Source organism: Heterocephalus glaber, unplaced genomic scaffold (genome assembly GCF_053883595.1).
Source record: "Heterocephalus glaber isolate CG9 unplaced genomic scaffold, H.glaber_assembly_v1.0 deba00001497, whole genome shotgun sequence".
NCBI classification, from domain to species: domain Eukaryota; kingdom Metazoa; phylum Chordata; class Mammalia; order Rodentia; family Bathyergidae; genus Heterocephalus; species Heterocephalus glaber.
Genome location: NW_028258320.1, coordinates 61,672,342 through 61,692,500, shown reverse-complemented (window position 1 = coordinate 61,692,500; position 20,159 = coordinate 61,672,342). Strand labels below are relative to the sequence as shown.

The following is a 20,159-nucleotide window of genomic DNA, read 5'->3' as shown; positions in this document are numbered from 1 at the left end:
TTTTAGGAATGAGGAAACTGAGGCTCAGAAGGACTAGCTATCTTGTGTAGTTAAGGTCACTCAGTCAGTATTTGAATGGACTCCGCCCAATTCTAAAACCGTGTCCCTAAAACCACCTCCTTCCTGGGACAGCGTGTTCTATTTTATTTTTACAAATTCAGAAATCTTTAATTTACAAAAACAAAAACAAAAATTCACTTAGGGTTTGTGAGGCGACCCTTGGGCTATTCAGTAAAGGTTCGGGAAGTAACTGTGTTGCGCTGCTAGCGCTTCCGGATCTTCTGGTGCTTTTCCATCCCTACCTGAGGCGATCTTCAAAACCGAGGAGAGGCTAACGAGTTCACTTCACCTGAGGGCAGGCAAGCTTTGATTGAGACTAGACGTGTTCATGTTAACGCTCAGTGTAATAGGTGCTATTGGTATTTGAACCAGGTTCTCTGGATTCGAGATTTAGGACTACCCCATCCCTAAAATCATGTAGTTTGTTGGTCCGTGATAGGGGTGGAGTTTACAGGTGGGGAAGGGCAGAAGCTGTCTGCTCCTGCACTTTCAGGGTAAGGGGATCAGTCCGAGACCCCAGCTCTTAGCCCACCCCACATCCACACGACTCGTAGTGAGCCGGGGAGTGACAGCGCTGCTCTTGCCAGGGGAGGAAAGGGTAGTGGAAGCCTGTTGGGCCCCACCAGAGGTGCGAGGATCCTTCGCCTGCGGAGGCGAGGGCCTACTTCAGCCTGGAGTCCCGTGCTGCTTCAGTCCCTTGAGAGACCCGGTTCCGAGTCGCGGCAGAGATCAGGAACTCTGGCTGGAATCTGCGCTGCTTTTGGCCTTGGACGCCCCTAGACATAGCTAGTGCCTGTCGAGTTCTCTGCCTTCCTTAGGGGGCTCAACCGCGCTGCGAGCCTGGCCAGAGCTTTTTGAAAATTTCCGGGGCCACTTTGCGGCGCTGCGATTGGCCGCATTCGGGTAACCTCTATGCAAATGAGGCCGCGCCGCCTCCGCGCCGCCGGAGACCCCGCTAGCTGGCGCACTAGGAAGGGGCATTCGCACCCGGGCTGGGCGGGTGCACCGAGCCCGGCAGGGAGGGACCCCTGCGCAGCCGTCCCGCGCCCGCGTGTCCCCCGCGCGGAAGGGACGCTTCGCCAGCCTCGCTGCCCCCTCCCTCGGGCTTCGCTCCCCGCCCCTCCCCCCCGCCTGCCTGCCTGCCTGCTTGTACCACCTTCCATCCAGACCATCTCTAAAGGGAGTTCTTGGTTTCCTCCAATTTCTTATGAATCCAGGATGGGCAGCAAGGAAGATGTGGGCAAGGGGTGTGCAGCGGCCGGTGGTGTCTCCAGCTTCACTATCCAGTCCATCCTGGGCGGGGGCCCCTCGGAAGCACCGAGGGAGCCCGTCGGCTGGCCGGCCAGGAAGCGCAGCCTGTCCGTGTCCTCGGAGGAGGAGGAGCCGGACGACGGCTGGAAGGCGCCCGCCTGCTACTGCCCAGACCCGCACGGTCCCAAGGAGCCGGGCCCCAAGCACCATCCCCCCATCCCTTTTCCTTGTCTGGGTAAGGATCGCACGTCGCCAGCCTGGCAGCGAGTGAGCGCGAGGGGAGCGAGGCTGTGGGCCCCACCAGGATTGCGGAGCCGGGCCCCCTTGGGCCGGAGCTGTGGCCACTGGGAGTCCAGGGTGAGGGGACTGAACACGCGCGATGTGGTGCCTCCCGGGCGGGAGGAGGAGGGGAACACAGACCCCACGCGCGACTCGGGCGTCTTTTGGAAGATTCGGTTGCAGGGAAAGTGGACCACAGCAGGCCGGGCTCCCGGCCGGCGGTACATGTGGCTCTGCCTTCAATCTCTTTGTATACGGGATACTTTCTGGACACAAAGTCTGTCAGTCCAGTGTGAGAGTTGTGTCTACTGCAATCTCTTTTCGTCTTTTCCCTCCTCTTTCTGTCTCTGTCACCCCCTGGGAATGATTAGCACTCTAAGATGATTGACAATCGTGCGTTTTAGAGATGGTTCCTCTTTACAATATTTGATGAAGGAGGGCCCGGCGTTAGTCCTTAGCATGATTTACAAATAAATGACCTGTGAAATTATGCCACCCTATAAAGCTGGAGGAACTCTTCCAGCTCAGTTATTACAAGGCAAAATCTCCGTTTAAATGATCTTAATGTTCTCCGTCCAGACCTCCTCCCCTTGCTGCCACCTGTCTTTTCAGAAGGGTGGGGCCCACAGACCCCAGCCTCAAATTAGCTGAGTTCCTCTCCTGTTGCTTTTAAAGGCCTGGGTGCTGAACTTTGGGTGGCAGCAAAAGGGAGAAGAGGAGGGGGTTGGAAACATGGGACCAAGGTGTCTGCCAACCCCCTGGTCCTGGGAAGAGCCGGAGGACTCTATAACTCCATGGCCTCCCTGTCTGTTCTCGCTCCTCAGGTACGCCGAAAGGCAGCGGAGGCGCTGGGCCAGCGGGCTCGGAGCGCACGCCTTTCCTCTCCCCTTCACACTCGGACTTTAAGGAGGAGAAAGAGAGGCTCTTGGCCGCAGGCTCGCCCTCGCCAGGGCCCGAGCGGCCGCGGGACGGCGGTGCTGAGCGGCAGGTGGGAGCGGCCAAGAAGAAGACGCGCACCGTCTTCTCGCGCAGCCAGGTGTACCAGCTGGAGTCCACCTTCGACATGAAGCGCTACCTGAGCAGCTCGGAGCGTGCCTGCCTCGCCTCCAGTCTGCAGCTCACCGAGACCCAGGTCAAGACTTGGTTCCAGAACCGCCGCAACAAGTGGAAGCGGCAGCTCTCTGCGGAGCTGGAGGCGGCCAACATGGCGCACGCGTCGGCGCAGACTCTGGTGGGCATGCCGCTGGTGTTCCGGGACAGCTCGCTGCTGCGCGTGCCGGTGCCGCGCTCTCTCGCCTTCCCCGCGCCGCTCTACTACCCTAGCAGCAACCTCTCGGCCTTACCGCTCTACAACCTGTACAACAAGCTCGACTACTGACCTGCCCGCCGGCCACCCGCCTCCACCTGCCCGCGGACCCTGGCTCGGCTTGCACCCTTCACAGGGCTCCAGGGCAAAAGGGCGTGTTTCCAGAAATATTAAGAAATACACCATGTGTATTCATTATCTCTTATTTATGGGCTCTGCCCTACGTTTTTGTTTTGTTCGGGTATTTATCGGCATTCCTCAAGCCGGATCGCCTGCTTTCCACCTAAACCAGACCAATGCGTTTTGAAAACCAGATTGGAGGGGGATTATTTTTGGGTTGTGGCGGGAAAGGGAGTTGTGGCCAGATCGGCTTGGGTTAGTAGGAAAAAATCTGAAAACACCAACGAAACTAGATATACTCCTTGCCCATGTATACACCTGGGTATATGTACACGCACTCACACTCGGCCAAATCAGACTCTCTGGGGCTTTGGACATTGATCTAATCACCTCTTTTCGTTTCCTTCATCCTGAGGATGGGTAGGGGTGAAATGGGGATAGTTCAGATCTGTAAATATTTTAAAAGAAAAAAATAAAACATTTTAAACATCGTTGATAAGGAGGGACTGGTTATCCTGCATAATAAGGCGCAGGAGGCTTTCTCCTTTTCAGTGGCGGAGCTCTGGGTTGTTCCACGTGGAGGGCGGGGCGGGGTCAAGGGTAAAATGTCAGGAAGTGATCGCTGCTCCGGCCACACTTCCCAGTCCTCACTTGCAGTCCCCATAATCTTGGCGCGGGCTGGGGCACACTCCGGGTGGATCTGGCTCCAGAGCCCGCGCCTGGAAAGACAAAGGCAAGGAGGCTGGTTGTGCGGCGGAAGCGGTTGCCTTCAGGGAATGAGCAGGGCCAGGGCGCAAAGAGCATCTTCCTTGCACTGTACCGCCTTGGGCTCGGCCGCAGCAGGGCACACGACGACGTAGCCCAAGCTAGGCCTGAGTGCCTCTTCTCCAACGTAGGGCAGGCGGCGGCGCCGCTTCTCAGCTGGTAAAGCGTCCAGGTGTCGCATTGAGCCGCGACCGGCTCACAGCCAAGCACAGTTCTTCAGCTGAAGACACAGTTTCTCGTCTCACGCGTAGCAGGAGCTGAATGCAGCAAAGCCACACAGGGATCCGAGGTCGGAAAGAAGGCGCAGGAGCAAAGGCGCTTCCCCCCACTCTTTTGTTGTTAATACAGTAGTTTGCATTGTGCTTGGCTAAATGGCTAGAGGACTAGCCAGCGAGCACCCGCTCTCTGTATGCAGCAGTGATGCGCGGCGAAGGCGCCCAAGGACTTCGGTGCCCAGACACCGCCGCGGCTGGGGCGAAGAAGACGCTGCGCGGAGAGATTAGCCGCGTAAGAGTAATGCAAAGCGAAGCCCCTCTCTCCGGTGACTTCGCAGCCACCTGTTCCTTGTAAAATGTAGAAAATGGAAACACGAGGGAGCTCCTTGTAGACCGAGGTCCTTCAGCCTCCCGCCGGTATCCCGCTAAGTTGGTGCCAAAAAGCTGGAGTCTGCCTCTAGAAGGGAAACATTTGGGTGAGAGACTTGTCTCTTTGAGCCAAAAGGCATCAAAATTATCTGCATTTTGTGAAATATACAGATTATCTGTAAACGTTTATGTGACCCACAGTATTCTGTGTTAAATGCCTGACCAAAAAGATTTTCTGATATTGTCCAAGTTTTTCTTCTTGCATTGGCTTTGAAAAATCACCACTGTTCCAAGTCAGAAGATGACCGTACTTGGTTCAATTGCATTTACTGCATTTCAACCAAGTTCACGTTAATATTTACTGGGTCCTAGTATGTGTTGAGAACCTACACTAAGTTTTGGGTTGTCAGAGAGAGAACAAAAGTGACATAGATCAGTTTTCTGATTTATTGTGTACATACATTTTATTTTACTGGGTTTTCATCTTCAGATGACCTTCTTACATTCTTTCCCCCTAACGTTGCTGTTTGAATATTCCATGCAGAAACAACCAAATTACTTCCAAGCAACTTCTTGTGTGAGAATAGTCCATCCATACCATATTTGTTTTCATTTTAACGGATTATGGTTTAATGAGGGTTTTGATAGTATTGAGTCAAAACATTCGCTTTAGGCTTGCTTCTGATGTAGGAGGGAGTTTCCTCTAGTAATATAGGCATTTAGTGATAGAGTTTATTCTTAGATTTTAGGGGAGGATCCTTTTCCAGTTTGTGTCAGATAGTGTATAGCTCACCCTTTTTAATAATCCAGAAGTTAGCAGTTACAGGTGATCCAATAGTGTAATTAGTTTCTAGGAATTTCTCTTACAGGCAACTTTTACACACACACACACAAACATGACTGCATTTCGATTTAAAATGTTCAAGAATCCATTGTTGCCAGATTTCCTATTTTGAGCCTATCAATTCATTTGAATAATCAACAAAATCATCAGTCTCCTTTCAGGCTCTAAACTGGATTTAAAAGATTGACGTTTCTTAAAACTCAAATTGAGTTGGGCTGTAACTGCATTCCCAGAGGGACCTGAATCATACACACACTGAATAATGAAATACATTTTTATTTTATTAGTGGGTAATTTATGCTCAGAATCTCAAAACACTAATAGAATTAAATAAACAACTGGCAGAGGCAACCAAATAAGTCACGAGATAAAATTATTTAGCTAAAGTTAGAATGGGAGTAAGGCATTGCATTTAAAAATTTTCGACTTGGACACCAACTTGTTGAAAGAGAAGACACAGAACTCAATACAAGGACTAGTGAGAAAAAAGGGCAAGAATCTTTTAGCAGTAACATCATCGGTGCAATAGGTAGAAGGGTTTTGTGTATGTTTATTGTCAGGAATCAGAAGTGCATCTCATTCAGAATGTATGAATGCATAAAGATCAACAACTTTCTCCCATTAATATACCTTCAAAGTTAAACATTTTAACCCCAACATTTGCCTCCCACTTTATACAAAATAAGGATTTTTCTCTAGAAAGGCAGTAAAAAAAGAAGTTGTAGTGTGGATTACATTGAAAAATTTCAGTAAGACTTTGAGGTGCAAGAGCAATCAAGTCACGGCGTTCTACCCATTAAGAATTGTGTTTCTTTCATGGAGATAACATCACTTCTTATTATCGAAGCAGCCTTCTTGATCTTTGTATTTCTGGAGGACTCAGGAGTGAGAAAGTGTAGTAAACTGAGGACAAGATGGACAGGGAGACGTTTGTTGCTATCATTTTAGGATTCCACGATGAACGTATCTCTACAAGAAGCTGTTTGAATTTAACACATTGCAGAGTATTTGTTTCTTAGTCTGTACTCCCTCCTGGACAGGGTGTTCCTTCAGAACAAAGACTAGTCTGATTAAATGCGTCTGCCCAGAACCTTTAATTAGGCCTGGCATACATGGATGCCTAGTAAATGTGGAAAGATTGGGGTGGCGAGACAAAGTATAATAGAAATAAAGACGAGTTTCTGTGCGATCAGCAGAACTTAACACAATGAGAAATGTGAGTCCCTGGTTCATAGGTGAAAACTACAGGAAATTGAGAGAGAAATCAAGGGAAAATAGTGCAGTTGACTGGAGCAATAGTTCCTTCTCTACTTCAATTTTTGGTTCGTTTGACAAGCGTATGTACGCCCAGAAAAGAAAAGAATAATTTAGCTCTATAGGACTATTGACCAAAATGGGCTTCTTGGGTCTGAGAGACCGAGGCGGGAAAGAGCCAGGCGCAGAGCTGGACTGCCGCCTACTATTTAGAGAACAAGGAGGGGGTTCGACTCTACGGAAACTACGTTTCCCAGCGTGCCGCGTAGGGGCGCGGGCAGGCGTGAGCGCTGCCTTGGCGAGATGCTTCTTGGGAGTTGGAGTTTCTGCTCCTCCAGTTTGAGCGCGCTGCCTCAATTTGGAGCGTGATGAGACCACGTGGTCGGAAAACCGCGGTTTCCCTTTGAGCCGGAACAGGATGACTGCGTTGACCGAGGCCGGCAACTGATAGGACCAATCGGCTGCCTAGAGCCAGCCGTTGGCGTTTGAAACCAACCAATGGCAGGCCTGTACTGGAACTTCCTTTCCGCGTCCATCGCCTAACCGGAGACAGCTCCGAGGGAACCGAGGAGGCGGCGGCCGTGACTGGAGACTGAGGCATTTGCTTCTGTTGGGAGGCCAAGGTAGCGGGGCGAGGCGACACGGCGCCAGAGGGGATTCGCCACAGACTTCCTAGGCCCGCTGCAGGCGGAGCCGTGTGCGCGGGGTGGGGGGTGGGGGCTTTGCTTTTGTCGTTTTTTCTTTTATTACTTTGTGGACCCGGGGGAGGGGAGGAGAAGAACCAAGTGTAGACTCGTGGCCGGAGAGGCCGAGAGGTGCGGTTAGCGGGCGGCCGAGCGGGCCTAGCGCCTTGGGGCGTGGCTGGGACGGGATGGTGTGGGCGAGTCCCGACCCCGGCGGGTTCAGGCTCTGCGCAGGCGCAGACTCCTCGCCCTAGTTCCACCTCTACCTGCTGGGGTTCCCCCCCCACGTACGCGGCCCGCCTCTGGCCTTAGCCCGCCCTCGACCTCGGGACCCTTGGGAGCTCTGACCCGACTGGTGTTCTGCAGATGACGGGTTCTAACGAGTTCAAGTTGAACCAGCCACCGGAGGATGGCATCTCCTCTGTGAAGTTCAGCCCCAATACTTCCCAGTTCCTGCTAGTCTCTTCCTGGGACACGTCGGTGCGGCTCTACGACGTACCAGCCAACTCCATGCGGCTCAAGTACCAGCACACTGGCGCGGTCCTGGACTGCGCGTTCTATGTAGGTGGCCTCAGTTAACACGCCTGCCTTCTTACTGTATTATGTTACACCATGTTAGTAGCATAGCATTGCTAGTATTGGGTAGAGGCTTCTGTAAGGGGAATTATTTGGACTGCTCCTTAGCTGTTGTGGAATACTTACTGTACCTGCCTTGAGCCAGGTATGGTTTTTGTGAATTTTATGTGTGTTTTGGCATTGAGGACATGCAAGCTCTGTCTGATCTTTGAAAGTCAGAGTTACAGAGTAATCTTATAACCTTTGGCCATATGATACTTGTATTTGAAATTTGCAGCAAGACTAATTTAGCTGCCTTATTAAAAGTAATGTTCACAAGGAATACCTATTTACTCTCAGCTATTGGAGTCCTCAGGTTAAAGCAGCCTGCTTAAATTGCTGACCACTTTTGTGTACTGTTTTTGTATTTGTTTACAATGAATAACTGCTCAGTATATCATTCTGAGGGCAGCCTGAGTAGTTGGCTGGAAAAATAGGAATTTTGAAATGCTCTGTAAAGCTCTGCAAGTTTTAAATGGTTCAAAACTTTAATTTATAGGATCCAACACATGCGTGGAGTGGGGGATTAGATCATCAGTTGAAAATGCATGATTTGAACACTGATCAAGGTAATATCACATTTTTTACCAGTTTTTCTTCACTGATATATTAAGGTTATATTAAGATATAATTGTTTATGTAGGAAGAGTAGTTGCTGAATTACTTAATGGCTAAGTTGCATAGGTGCAGGTAAAAGTGGTTGTGAATTTAGGATTCTTTTGTTTAAATGGTAAACATTAGTTGATCACATTATTTTTGCAGTAAAGCCCATTTTGATCACTGTCTTTTAAGTGTTTACATGAAGTAATACATAAGAATTTGATCTTTACCTGGTCCTTAGAAGTAGACTGGATCCTGTAGTGGTCTGTCTTACATTAAGATTTTCCAGGACAGTGCAGGTGTTTTAGGGTTCTCTTTTTCAGAAGCTAATTTAGTTTAATCTGAAGGAAAGTATGTTAAAAAGACAAAATAGCTAAGCAAGTTTATATTAGTCCTGCTTGTATGTGATGTAGCAGTAGAATATATAGTTCAGTTGCATTTGGAAGGAAGTAATTTCTTAGAATCTCAGATATGAAATGACTTACTCAGGTTTTTATGATAACACTGAAGCAGAGTAGAGATTGGAATTCAAACTCAAATGCAGAGTTCTCTGTCATCACATTAGTCATAGGTATACTTGAAAGAGGTAGCAGGGCACAGGGATGTAAAGTATAGAGGCCAGGTTGGATGACAAGAGGCTGGGTGGGAAGATGGATGCAGTTTGTCAAAAAATACAAGCATCTAATCGGAAAAGGTTTTTTTGTGTGAAAGTCACTTTCTTATGTAATTTTTTTTTTTTTTTTTTGCACTGTACTCAGGACTGAACTCAGGACCTTGTGCTGAGCTAAATCCCTGGCTCCTTTCTTATGTAGTTTTTAATTGCTTGTGTTTGGTTTTCTTTGTCAGTATTTTGCCCTGTGTAGTAAATTAGCCTGTAGGTTTAAGTCCTGCTTATTTGAAAACTCGGTAAAAGCAAACTTAAAAGATTTTTTTTTTTGGTACTGGGGATTGAACTCGGGTCCCTGCGCTTGTGAGGCAGGTGAAAAGATTATTTAATAGATTTACTTAAGAGAATTAATTGCTTCTTCTTTGAAGGTCATTGCTAAACCTGAGATACAGTAGGACCTTGGTTCATGAGTGCTTTTGTTTGTGAACAATATGATTCACAAACAGAAACATTTGGCCAAATTTCGCTATTGTTTGTGAACTTTGCATGGGGTGATGAACATGACTGCGGCTATCTTTTTTGCGCGAACATGAACATGGCCATTTTCCTCAGAATTGTGGAACAAATTAAATTCATGAACCAAGGTACCATTGAACTTTTTGAAATAATTTTTAAAAAGGTAATGTTCTTGAGAATCAAGACTAATACTATTTATTCTTGTATTCTTAGCAGGTTGTATGGATTTTGGCACATAGTAGACATTTAGTAGTTAGTTGAATGAATAAATGAAATATTGTGGAAGTTGAAATTGGTAGGAAAGAAGTTATATGCTGGAAATTTGACTTGCCATGAAAACCAAGTGAAGGTAAAACTTCATCCTCAGCTCTCATAATTGTGTAACCACATAAATAAACTTCTTGTAAGTATTGGTTTAATGTGAAAGATGAGTGTTGTCAAGATCCAAAACAGTAGAGTTTTCCACTCATTTGTTCACTCAACATATCAGACAGGTCTTGTACTAGATGAACGTAGAGGTACAGGGTTCCTAGTAAGCCTAGAGTCACTTGGGGAAGGTAATAGATGTGCCACCATTTTAATGTGATTTGAAATTCAAGGTATTCTTTATACATGCCATCCTAGTAAATGGAACTGTACATTGTAAGGTGAGCAGAGAAGAATGCATAACTTTTTGTAGTCATAGATTTTTCTGGTTGCAGACAGTTTCATGGAGTTCGATGAACAGAATCATTACGGTTGAGTATTCCTTTAGTTGTTCATTTGAGGAATCTGTTTAGTGGAAGGAGTAGAGCTTTTTTTTTTTTTCTATAGAAAATCTTGTTGGAACCCATGATGCCCCTATCAGATGTGTTGAATACTGTCCAGAAGTGAATGTGATGGTTACTGGAAGTTGGGATCAGACAGTTAAATTGTGGGATCCCAGAACTCCTTGTAATGCTGGCACCTTCTCTCAGCCTGAAAAGGTAGGATTTTAATATTTATCAGAAGAATTGTAGTCCATGGGGTCATTTGTCTTGATGTGTGTTTGATGAATGTGCCGTTTAGTTTAGAGATTGAGGGTGGACAGTGTCTGTTTTAGAAACCCAACTGTGTAGAAATGCTTTAATACAAAGGAAATTAACTTTGGAATTCTGGTCATCTTTTTCTGTCCGTTGTTACACTAGTACTAGAGAGCACAAGTGTAAATGAACATGTTTCTATGTATTGTTAATAATTTAAATCTCAGGACTGAGTAGGAGCTCACTACCTTTTCAGAGAAGTCATTTTGCAAAAACTCGTCAATTATCTTAAATTGGGTTTCAAGTGACCAAACAAGAAAATGGGATGGAGCATCACTCATTTTCATTTGTGACCTCAGAGTTTCATTTGAGTTGACTATTGATGAAATTGGGTTATCATTTCAAATTTAGTGAGAAAGATATCCTGTGTTCCAAAAAGATACAGTGAATGTTTAAATTAAAAAAATTATTGTAGGGCCGGGATTTAGCTCAGTGGTTCTGCCATCTGCTTCACAAGCGCAAGGTCCTGAGTTAGATCCCCGGTACTAACAACAACAACAACAAATTATTGCAGCCAGGTATGGTGGTGCATGCCTATAATCCCAGCACTTCCTGCAGAGGCAGGAAGGTGGCTATGAGTTTCAAGACCAGCTTGTGCCATGCAGGGAATTGACGGTCAGCATGAATTACATAGAGAGACCCTGTCTCTAGAAACCAAAAAGAGAATTTATTACAGTGAAAGACACATTGACATTAATCCCTCTTAGAATATTCCCACTTGCTTCAAAACCCTTATCCCATTGTTCTTGGGGATGTACCTTACTGTGATTTTTTTTTTTTTTCTTTTTAAAATATATATATTTATTGGTACATTTTAGTATAAAATACATTTACATTTATCGTTGTACCAGAACATGATGCATCTTAGTTTTTATGATTTTTTTTTTTAATCTAAAGTTTCATTGTAGTTTTCAGTCACCCCTTTTGTGTATGAGGTATGATAAAAAATATTTAAATTAAAAAATTTATTACATTAAAAGCCACATTACCATTAATACTTCTCAAAAATAGTCCCCCTTGCTTCAAAGTCCCCCTTGTTTATTCCATTGTTCTTGGCACTTTCTGAAGCAGTTCTGAAAGTTCTCTTTCACGAGTGTCTTTAGTTGTGCCTGTCATGGCTGCCTTGATGTCCTGAATTGATTCTAAACATTCACTTCTCATGGTCATTTTGATTTTGAGGAAGAGCCAGAAGTTGCAGTGTTAGATGCACTGTAACGTTTGTACAAGCTTGCTTTTCTATTGGGTGGCACAACAGCAGCATTCATTGTATTTTTCATTATCCCACCTAAAGACAAGAAAGAGGGCTTCCAGAACTGCTTCAGAAAGTCGCAAGAACAATGGGATGACTGTTTAAAGTGTGTGTGTGGGTTATTTTGTGGGGGATTAATGGCAAAGTGTTTTACTAAAATAAATTCTTACAAATTTAAACATTTACCATATATTTTGATAACACTTTGTATATAAATACTGACAGATGTAGTTTGAAAATCATTAGTGAATGGAGCTTTTTAAAACTGAAACTGCATATTACTTTAGCCTTTTGATCTGTATTATGAAAGTATAATTTAGCATTTTTGTTATAGCCTCATCAGATTATCAGGTGGTAATTTTAAAGATTGATTGTTTTAGCAGCTTAAAGGTATCTTTCACTGGAGTCTGTTTCCTCAGTGTAAATATACTATTCATTTCTTGTTAGCCATCATTATATACAGTGGTGCATCCAAAGAGCCATTATTTTTGTCATATCACAGTTGAATCTACTCCTGGTGAGACCTTTGTTCAGAATAAAATAATTGCATTGTTTCTAGTTTGATTTATGGTTGTATGTAACATGTTAAGAACTGTGATAAATTGCTGAAGGAATATCATATAATGGACAGCCACACTGAATCAAGCTGCTTATTGGTTCAGCAAGGTTCATTATGTCATTTTTTTTTAATACTTTCTTTGATAAATGCATATGCCTAGTCAGTAGCACGACAGTGGTTTCACTTGATTTATGATCAGTGGGGATAGAAAGCAGTATTAGAAACTTGTATGTCACCTGTATAGTAAAGATTTAAGGTAAAGTTCTCAATATGATTGTACCATTATAAATCGATTTCTTTCTGGATTCTGTATTTAGGTTTGGTACTTCATACATCTTAGACTAACTTCATTTTTCTAAAAATGTTTTGCCTTCTAAATAAACTGTGATAGATTTTACAATACTCCTTATATTTAGATCTGCACACACTAAATCTGTTATTTTCAATCTTTTCAATTCTTGTATTTCCTTTGGTCACACCAGTTGAGTTTTAAAACCAGATTGTAGAGACTGCTCTTGTGGCATTGGTAACTAACTTAGTTTTTTTCCTGGTGGTTGGTGGTAAATGTACTAGTGGTTATTAACCATATGGTTTAATGACTGAGTGTTAAAGAGATGTCTTAACATATGATGGGGCCTATTGACTTTTTTTCATGTGATGCTGGGGAGCAAAGCCAGGGTCTCACTCATGCTAGGCAAGTGCTATAACATCCCCAGCCCCCACTGCATTTTTTATCATAATTCTTCAGGGTAGAAAATAAGATTAGAATTGCTTATTAATTGAAAATAATCAATTATGGATCTCAAGTATAGATTTTTTTTTTTTAAATGACATGTAAAGTGTTCAAGGACTTTTTTTTTGTTTTTTTTTTTGCTGCCTTTTTCATGAATTTAGCACTTCTGGTCTCCAAGTAGCATTATACTTATAAATAAACTACTAAGTGTTTTCCTTGCAGGAAATTCTAAGATTTATTGTAAAAAAAATTTTGTGGAAATTTTAATGTTGCAGAAAAAGCATTAGGAAGAAAATAATAGACACTTTTAGGGGATTAAATGCTTTTTAAAATTTTCCCTAAAGATGAACTTCTGTGTCTTGAATGTTTAGTATGATGTAAGGGTGTAAGAATTAGCCTTACTACGGGGCAGAACACTGTTCTTGTCTTTAAATTTTGAGTTTGTGTGCCACCGAAAACAAACAGCTAGGTAATGATGGCTCCCTCATTTTTCCCAGGAATGCTTATTTATTCAGTCTAACAGCTGGAAAAAAGTCAAGCTTTTTAGAGCTGCAAAAGGCAGTCAGAGAAATAACTTTGAAAATTATTGTTTAATGAAAAGCCAGAAGATTACTGAAAGGTATCTTAAATTTCATGGCTTTACTAAGTCTCATTTTTGAGTATTTTTTTCCCCCTACTTTTATATTGTCTCTAAATGAAACAAGCAGGTTGGGGAAAATTGATTAATTTATTTTAGTTAAGTTTTGAAAACAAAAAAGAAAAGCACACCAAAAAATTAGGTTTTCGAAGGCACTTCTACAGAATTAGAATGTACTTTTGTAGAACATTTGGTAAAGTATTAAGAATATCCCGGGTTTGGTGTTTTTTGTGAATTATTTGGTTTGAATAACTGCATTATGTTAAAATTCCTCCCTGCATTTGGGAACCTTGATCAAGCTAACTTTTTAATGGTTTTGTGATTCGATGGACTTTATTTGGGGTTGAAATGCCATTTTCAGAAAGTAGATGGCTTTTAGCAAGTTTTGATCTTTCCTAAAAGGTATATACACTCTCAGTGTCTGGAGACCGGTTGATCGTGGGTACAGCAGGCCGCAGAGTGTTAGTGTGGGACTTACGGAACATGGGCTATGTGCAGCAGCGCAGGGAGTCCAGCCTGAAATACCAGACTCGCTGCATACGAGCATTTCCAAACAAGCAGGTACTGACCTAACCTTTCCATTTTCTGGAAGTTAAAAATAATATGATCTTGTGTAATAATGATTTGGCTACAGCTTTTGCAATTTTTGTTTTGAGTAATGACTTAGAATTCACTGTTAAGTTTGGTTTCATTTAGTATTTTGATAACCTTTGTTAAAAGATAATATATTGGGCTGGGGATTTAGCTCAGTGGTTTCGCCGCCTTCTGCGCATGCGCAACGACCCGAGTTCGATCCCTGGTACCAAAAAAAAAAAAAAAAAAAAGATAATATATTAACCCCCATTTTAGAAAAGAGCTTGATGGTGAGAGAAGTTAAGTCATCTTCACAGGATCACTCAGTGGATTGAATAGAGTCTTGCTTTCTTGTTGATCCTGGTCCAGGATGCTTGTTAGGTTTACGGTTAACCAAAGAGTTTTGCAGGTATTTTAGGTTTACAAACCAGTAAATTAAAACTTAAATCTGGAAATTTAGTTTTGTAGAATTTGCTGTTCTCTTTTTACCTTCTTGTAATCCTGATAGTAATAGTTATTTCTTCTATCTGATAATAAAACTTTGATGTTAAAAAACCGAACTCCATCGAGGTTAATGGGGCAGTGCTCCTCATCTAAGGACTCTTTATGTGTAGGTTGGGTCTCCTTCCATCACCATTAAAAGAGATTAGTAAGTTTATTAGTGACCTACCTTCTTCTCTTAATCCTTCAACTTGTAAGGGGGAGTTGGTGGTGTGCTCAGCTACAATAAGAATTTTGTTTGTTTTTTTGTTTTTGGTACCGGGGATCGAACTTGGGTCCTTGTGCTTGCGCAGCAGGTGGCAAAACCACTGAGCTAAATCTCCGGCCCTACAATAAGAATTTTGTAAAAGGAAAACTCATTAAAAACAGTGGGCGTGTTTTAAATCATGGCGGTCCTTCAGTGATTGTGGAATTTGAAGCAGTTATGTCAGTTATTCTGTTGGCTCTTTATCTCAAAAGGCCAGTACCTCAGATGATGATCACAGTTTTTTTTCAGGAATTTGTAAATTTCTGTTGATAGGAATTGTAGTTATGTGAAACTAAAGAGATTTAAATATAGTATATAATTAAAATATGCTTGCATTGTACAAACTTTTATGTCTGTATCTTAAAATTTTTGTAGAACTGTCTCCACTTTATATTGGAAACTTAAAATAGTGTTTTACTGAATTTTTTTTCTAAGAACAGTTTTTAGGAAATAACTTTCATATGTTGAAGGATAAGAAAAGATATAAAACATTGATTTCATATTCAGCAAATTATCTGCTACCTTTTTTTTTTTTAAGGTATGTTGTCACGTAAAGGCAAGAAAAGGTTTGAAATTGTAAACCACTTTTGATCATTCCCAAAAGTCTGTGTTATGTGCAAACCTGACTAGTTGTAGTAAATGTGAGAGGCAGAACAACTGAGATGGAAGACTGGTGTTAAGGTCGATTTGGATTATTGATGCTTCCTGCAGAGGAAACAGTTCTTACAGTTGTTAGAGATGAAGAGGCCTAGAACATAAAACAATGCATTATAACTGAAGGAAGAAATTTGAGTCTCTTTCTGGACAGGAAACAAGTAAATGATACTAACACTTAAAAATTCTTGTTCAAGTGTGACAAAATAAGTAGACATTTTTTATTATGATGTTTAAAGTGCTGTTACAGTGAAGAAAGCAAGAGATGATAGACTTATTTCTCATAAACAGGTATTAATAGTTGTTTTTTTTTTTTTGTACCGGGGATCGAATTCGGGACCTTGAGCTTGCAAGGCAGGCAGCAGCACCACTGAGCTAAATCCCTGGCCCCTTGGTTTTAATACTTGTAACTACATTTTTAGAGTTGTCATAGTTATGTCAATACAGCTTAAACACTTTGTTAAAGTGTGGCTGTAATTTCTTTTTATTTCTAAAATAATCATCTTTATTTAGTGTGGATTGAATTCGGGAAGTAGTGCTTTATTTTTGGAAGCTGGATTTTACCACTTTTGTCTTCTACTTCCCTTTTGCCAGGGTTATGTATTGAGCTCTATTGAAGGCCGAGTGGCAGTTGAATACTTGGACCCAAGCCCTGAGGTGCAGAAGAAGAAGTATGCCTTCAAATGTCACAGACTAAAAGAAAATAATATTGAGCAGATTTACCCAGTCAATGCCATTTCCTTTCATAACATCCACAATACATTTGCTACAGGTGAAGTATGGCCTGCTAACCCATATGTAATTATTAAGACTAGAGAATTTTAAAAATTATTTGAACACCATTGGTGCTTAGGCAGAATTATTTTTAGAAGTTTGTATTTGTTTTTTAGATATTTAGGGAAAAATACTTCTTGGGGGAAATGTAATTTCTCTGACCTTAAAAATTAGCTGTTAAGATAATAGTTATTTCTGTATCTGATGTTAAGAGCCATTTTAACTGGTTTGAAATTACTGCAGGTGGTTCTGATGGCTTTGTAAATATTTGGGATCCATTTAACAAAAAGCGACTGTGCCAGTTTCATCGGTACCCCACCAGCATCGCATCACTTGCCTTCAGCAATGATGGGACTACACTTGCAATAGCATCATCATATATGTATGAAATGGATGACACGGAACATCCTGAAGATGGTATCTTTATTCGCCAAGTGACAGATGCAGAAACAAAACCCAAGTGAGTATGCTTCACCTGTATTTGAGCCTTTTCTTGCATTCAACCCAGGATTTATTAATTTTTCTAAATTCATGAATAGCATTGTTGATGCCTGCTTGATATTACAGCTGACTGTAGGGTTGGAGTTGATTTTATCTTGTTCTCCCAAGCTTTCAATATCCGTAGGTTGATAGACGTCTGATGGATAAAATTGTGCCTAGTTGTTTTGTAGAGAAGAATGTCAAACTCTCATTCTTCTTGAATAGGCTCTATTATTCTATTATTTGAATCTCTGGGGTTATTACTAGCTCATTGCTTCAAAATTAAGTTGAGGAATTCAAGAATAATTTATTTTAGTAAATTCTATTTAAGATATTTAAGAATTTGAATTGCCAAAAATCTTTCCTCTCTGCAGAGGTTGTTTCTATAATATTTACACAAAGTGAATGACCTTCAGGTCTTATTGGAAACCTAGAATAGTACGGCCTTGTCTAGAATAGTGAGTTTCCTTAGTTTTCAAATTTTCATGGATGTCTTTGGCTCTTGGTTGTAATTGTTGACTGAGAGGAACCATTTACATTTTTTGGTACCAACAGAGCAAAACTTTCCACTTAATGACCTCTACTGGGCTCTGGGAAGACTGATACTTAGGCACATTTTATACTGTAAAATGTCTTCCCCTAAGTGTCTTTGTCTGTTTCCTGTTTCTCCATTCCCAGCCCATTGAAGGAAGTCCTCAATAAATATTTGTGGAATTACCGAATATTTTCAGGATTCCTGTACTTTCCTGAATTAAAATGGGTATCATAGCCTTGCTAAATTGGTGGAGGCCCTAAGAGGGGGCAGAGTATTAAATATTCAGTATCATACATGCTTTTACAGGGTTTACTTTAGAAAACTCTTAGCATGTGAAGCCTGTTGAATGAAAGGCTGTGTTTGCACTTAATCTGTCACTTTTATATCTCTTGTCCTGGTCGGCCATTTTGATCTCATCCTGTTCTTTTTTTCTTTTGAACTTGTAGGTCACCATGTACTTGACAAGATTTCATTTACTTAAGTGCCATGTTGATGATATTAAAACAATTTGTACTCCCCAATGGTGGATTTATTACTATTAACAAAGAAACCAGGGAAAATATTAATCTTAATATTATAAGAACTTGAAAATATTGGAAAAGAGGTTTTTATTGATTTTTTTTAAATAAACACTTTCTTAAGTGCTTGAGATTGTTTGATGATTTGCTGCATTAAAGGTATTTAGGCAAACAAAATTGGGAGGGAATGACTACTTTTTAGAGTCAGTTTTGACCTTGCTGATTTTTGTTTCCGTTGCGGAAATAAATGTTTGTAAATAAATAGAGGTAATAAAAATCCCTTTGCATTCTTTCTGGACCTTAAATGGCAGAGGAAAAGGCTCTTGAGCCATTTTTTTCTTTTGCTGGTTATAGCTGCCAATTCTAAAGCTGCTTCAGACTGCCTCATGAGGAGGTTAATATACAATTAAACAATATTTCCTCTTGGCCGTCCATTATTTTCTGGAGCAGATGGTTCATCATTTCCTGGGCTGTTAAACAAAGCGAGGTTAAGGTTAGACTCTTGGGAATCAGCTAGTTTTCAATCTTATTAGGGTGCAGAAGGAAAACTAATAAGAAAACCTTCTAACATCATTTTGTGACTGTAAACAATTATTTATTAGCAAACAATTGATCCCAGAAGGGCAAATTGTTTGAGTCAGTAATTAGCTGAGAAAAGACAGAGCATATCTGTGTATTTGGAAAAATAATTGTAACGTAATTGCAGTACATTTAGACAGGCATCTATTTGGACCTGTTTCTATCTCTAAATGAATTTTTGGAAACATTAATGAGGTTTACATATTTCTCTGACATTTATATAGTTCTCATGTCCATTTTGGTTATCCAGCCGCTGGTGATTAAGGTTAAAAAGAAAATATAGTAAGAACGAGGTTCATTTCAATGTAATGCCTTAAAGCAGAATGCGAACTTAGCTTGGCCTAGTCAAAATAATTCCACATAGTATTTTTGTTGTCACAATTTATTTTTAATTTATATTATTTGCAAGTGTATGTCTCTGAATAGAATTTAGACATTTGCTGAAGTTTATTTTATCCATGGTATATTTTTAAATCTTTTGATAAAGACAAGAATTTTATTTTTATTTTTAAAAGTATTTTAGTGAAAAATTAGTGTAAGTCTGAACACATCTTTTGAAATGTATTTTCTTCATTGCAGGTCCACCTAATCATCTCGTGAAAGTGGTTTCTCTATGGAAAGCTTTGTTTGCTTCCTACAAGTACATGCTTATCCCTTAAGGGATGTGTTATAGTTATTATGGAGATGTTCTTTAGTATGTGAATTTTTTTGTTTTCTGTCTTACAAGAAATTTGTCTTTGTACTGTTTAATACCTTCCTTAGGGTGAGAAGTCTTTGTGTCCTTGTACAGTAGTCTGAAGAATTTCCCCTACCTTCCCCCAAGCAAGCCCAGTTGCTGTTTATGAGCAATGGGTTCTTTTTGTAGCATAATCTAAACCTGTTATTTCCCTGCTGCCTAATAAACCAGAAATTCAGAACCTTTAAATGTTGGATGTTTTTAAATATTGGTAATTAGTGTAATTTATACATAAAATGGCTTCTGTAAAGCAAAACTCTTTTCATCACAGACATGTTGAGGATGACATTTTACATTTAAAGTCTACTCTGTCTCAGTTAATTATGTGTAGTCTGCTATATGTTGGGGATTCAGTCCTGGATAAAGTGATTTCTTGGAGTTCAGCCATTTCCCTTGTGTCCCCTAGGTGGATCAGCAGGGCTCTAGAGCCAAACTGTACAGTTTCCCTCAGGACGGGCACAGAGTATAGCAGCCTTGGGGTACCTTTTGGCATGATGCTGTCTTAGTGGAGCCAGTGCCGTGGAGCACACATGGCTCATGCGTCTCTGTGCTGATGAAATCATTGTCCACATGCAGGGAGCCAAATGACAGGCTCTTCTGGACATTTCCATCAAGTGCTAAATCAGAATGAAGCCCTTGGGATGGTAAATAATGTAATAGCCAGGAACTAACTGATGGTATTAGTTCTTTAGTGTGATTATATGCTTTTAACTGTCACAACCACCTTGTTGAGGACAGAGTTTAAATTTAAAAGCATTATATAACTGAAAGAATTAATACAGTATTGTTAAAAGTGACCAAATTAAAGTTATGTTGTAGACTTTTTTTAAAAGTTGTGT

The 20,159-nt window shown here is 41.6% G+C and overlaps 2 protein-coding genes across 3 annotated transcripts in view; both read left to right on the top strand.

Annotated features, from left to right (window-relative positions):
* The window catches only part of Hmx2 (H6 family homeobox 2), a 7,949-nt gene extending 4,472 nt beyond the window's left edge, over positions 1–3,477 (top strand). The window contains exons 2-3 of the mRNA XM_004838766.3: positions 1,278–1,546; positions 2,415–3,477. Coding sequence (XP_004838823.1) covers positions 1,279–1,546; positions 2,415–2,968 — 822 coding nt within the window. The 5' untranslated portion in view covers position 1,278 and the 3' untranslated portion in view covers positions 2,969–3,477. The remainder of the gene's footprint in view (positions 1–1,277; positions 1,547–2,414) is intronic.
* Positions 3,478–6,887: 3,410 nt separating this feature from the next.
* On the top strand, positions 6,888–19,509 carry Bub3 (BUB3 mitotic checkpoint protein). Of its 2 annotated transcripts, none has more exons than XM_004838765.4 (8): positions 6,888–7,086; positions 7,513–7,707; positions 8,261–8,330; positions 10,298–10,449; positions 14,126–14,284; positions 16,293–16,470; positions 16,716–16,932; positions 19,164–19,509. In XM_004838765.4, exons 2-8 carry the CDS (start codon positions 7,513–7,515, stop codon positions 19,171–19,173), a joined length of 981 nt encoding a protein of 326 aa, XP_004838822.1. In that variant the 5' UTR covers positions 6,888–7,086; the 3' UTR covers positions 19,174–19,509. The 2 variants fall into 2 exon arrangements, with proteins under 2 accessions (XP_004838822.1, XP_004838821.1); XM_004838764.4 differs by having other exon boundaries at positions 6,896–7,086; positions 17,934–19,509.
* Positions 19,510–20,159: the final 650 nt, after the last annotated feature.

Bases quoted from the DNA above. Each gene is read 5' to 3' on its own strand.
- Bub3 (XM_004838764.4), top strand. From the start codon at position 7,513: ATGACGGGTTCTAACGAGTTCAAGTTGAACCAGCCACCGGAGGATGGC. The intron at 7,708-8,260 runs GTAGGTGGCCTC...TTTAATTTATAG, and splicing joins TCCTGGACTGCGCGTTCTAT to GATCCAACACATGCGTGGAG. The intron at 10,450-14,125 runs GTAGGATTTTAA...CTTTCCTAAAAG, and splicing joins CCTTCTCTCAGCCTGAAAAG to GTATATACACTCTCAGTGTC.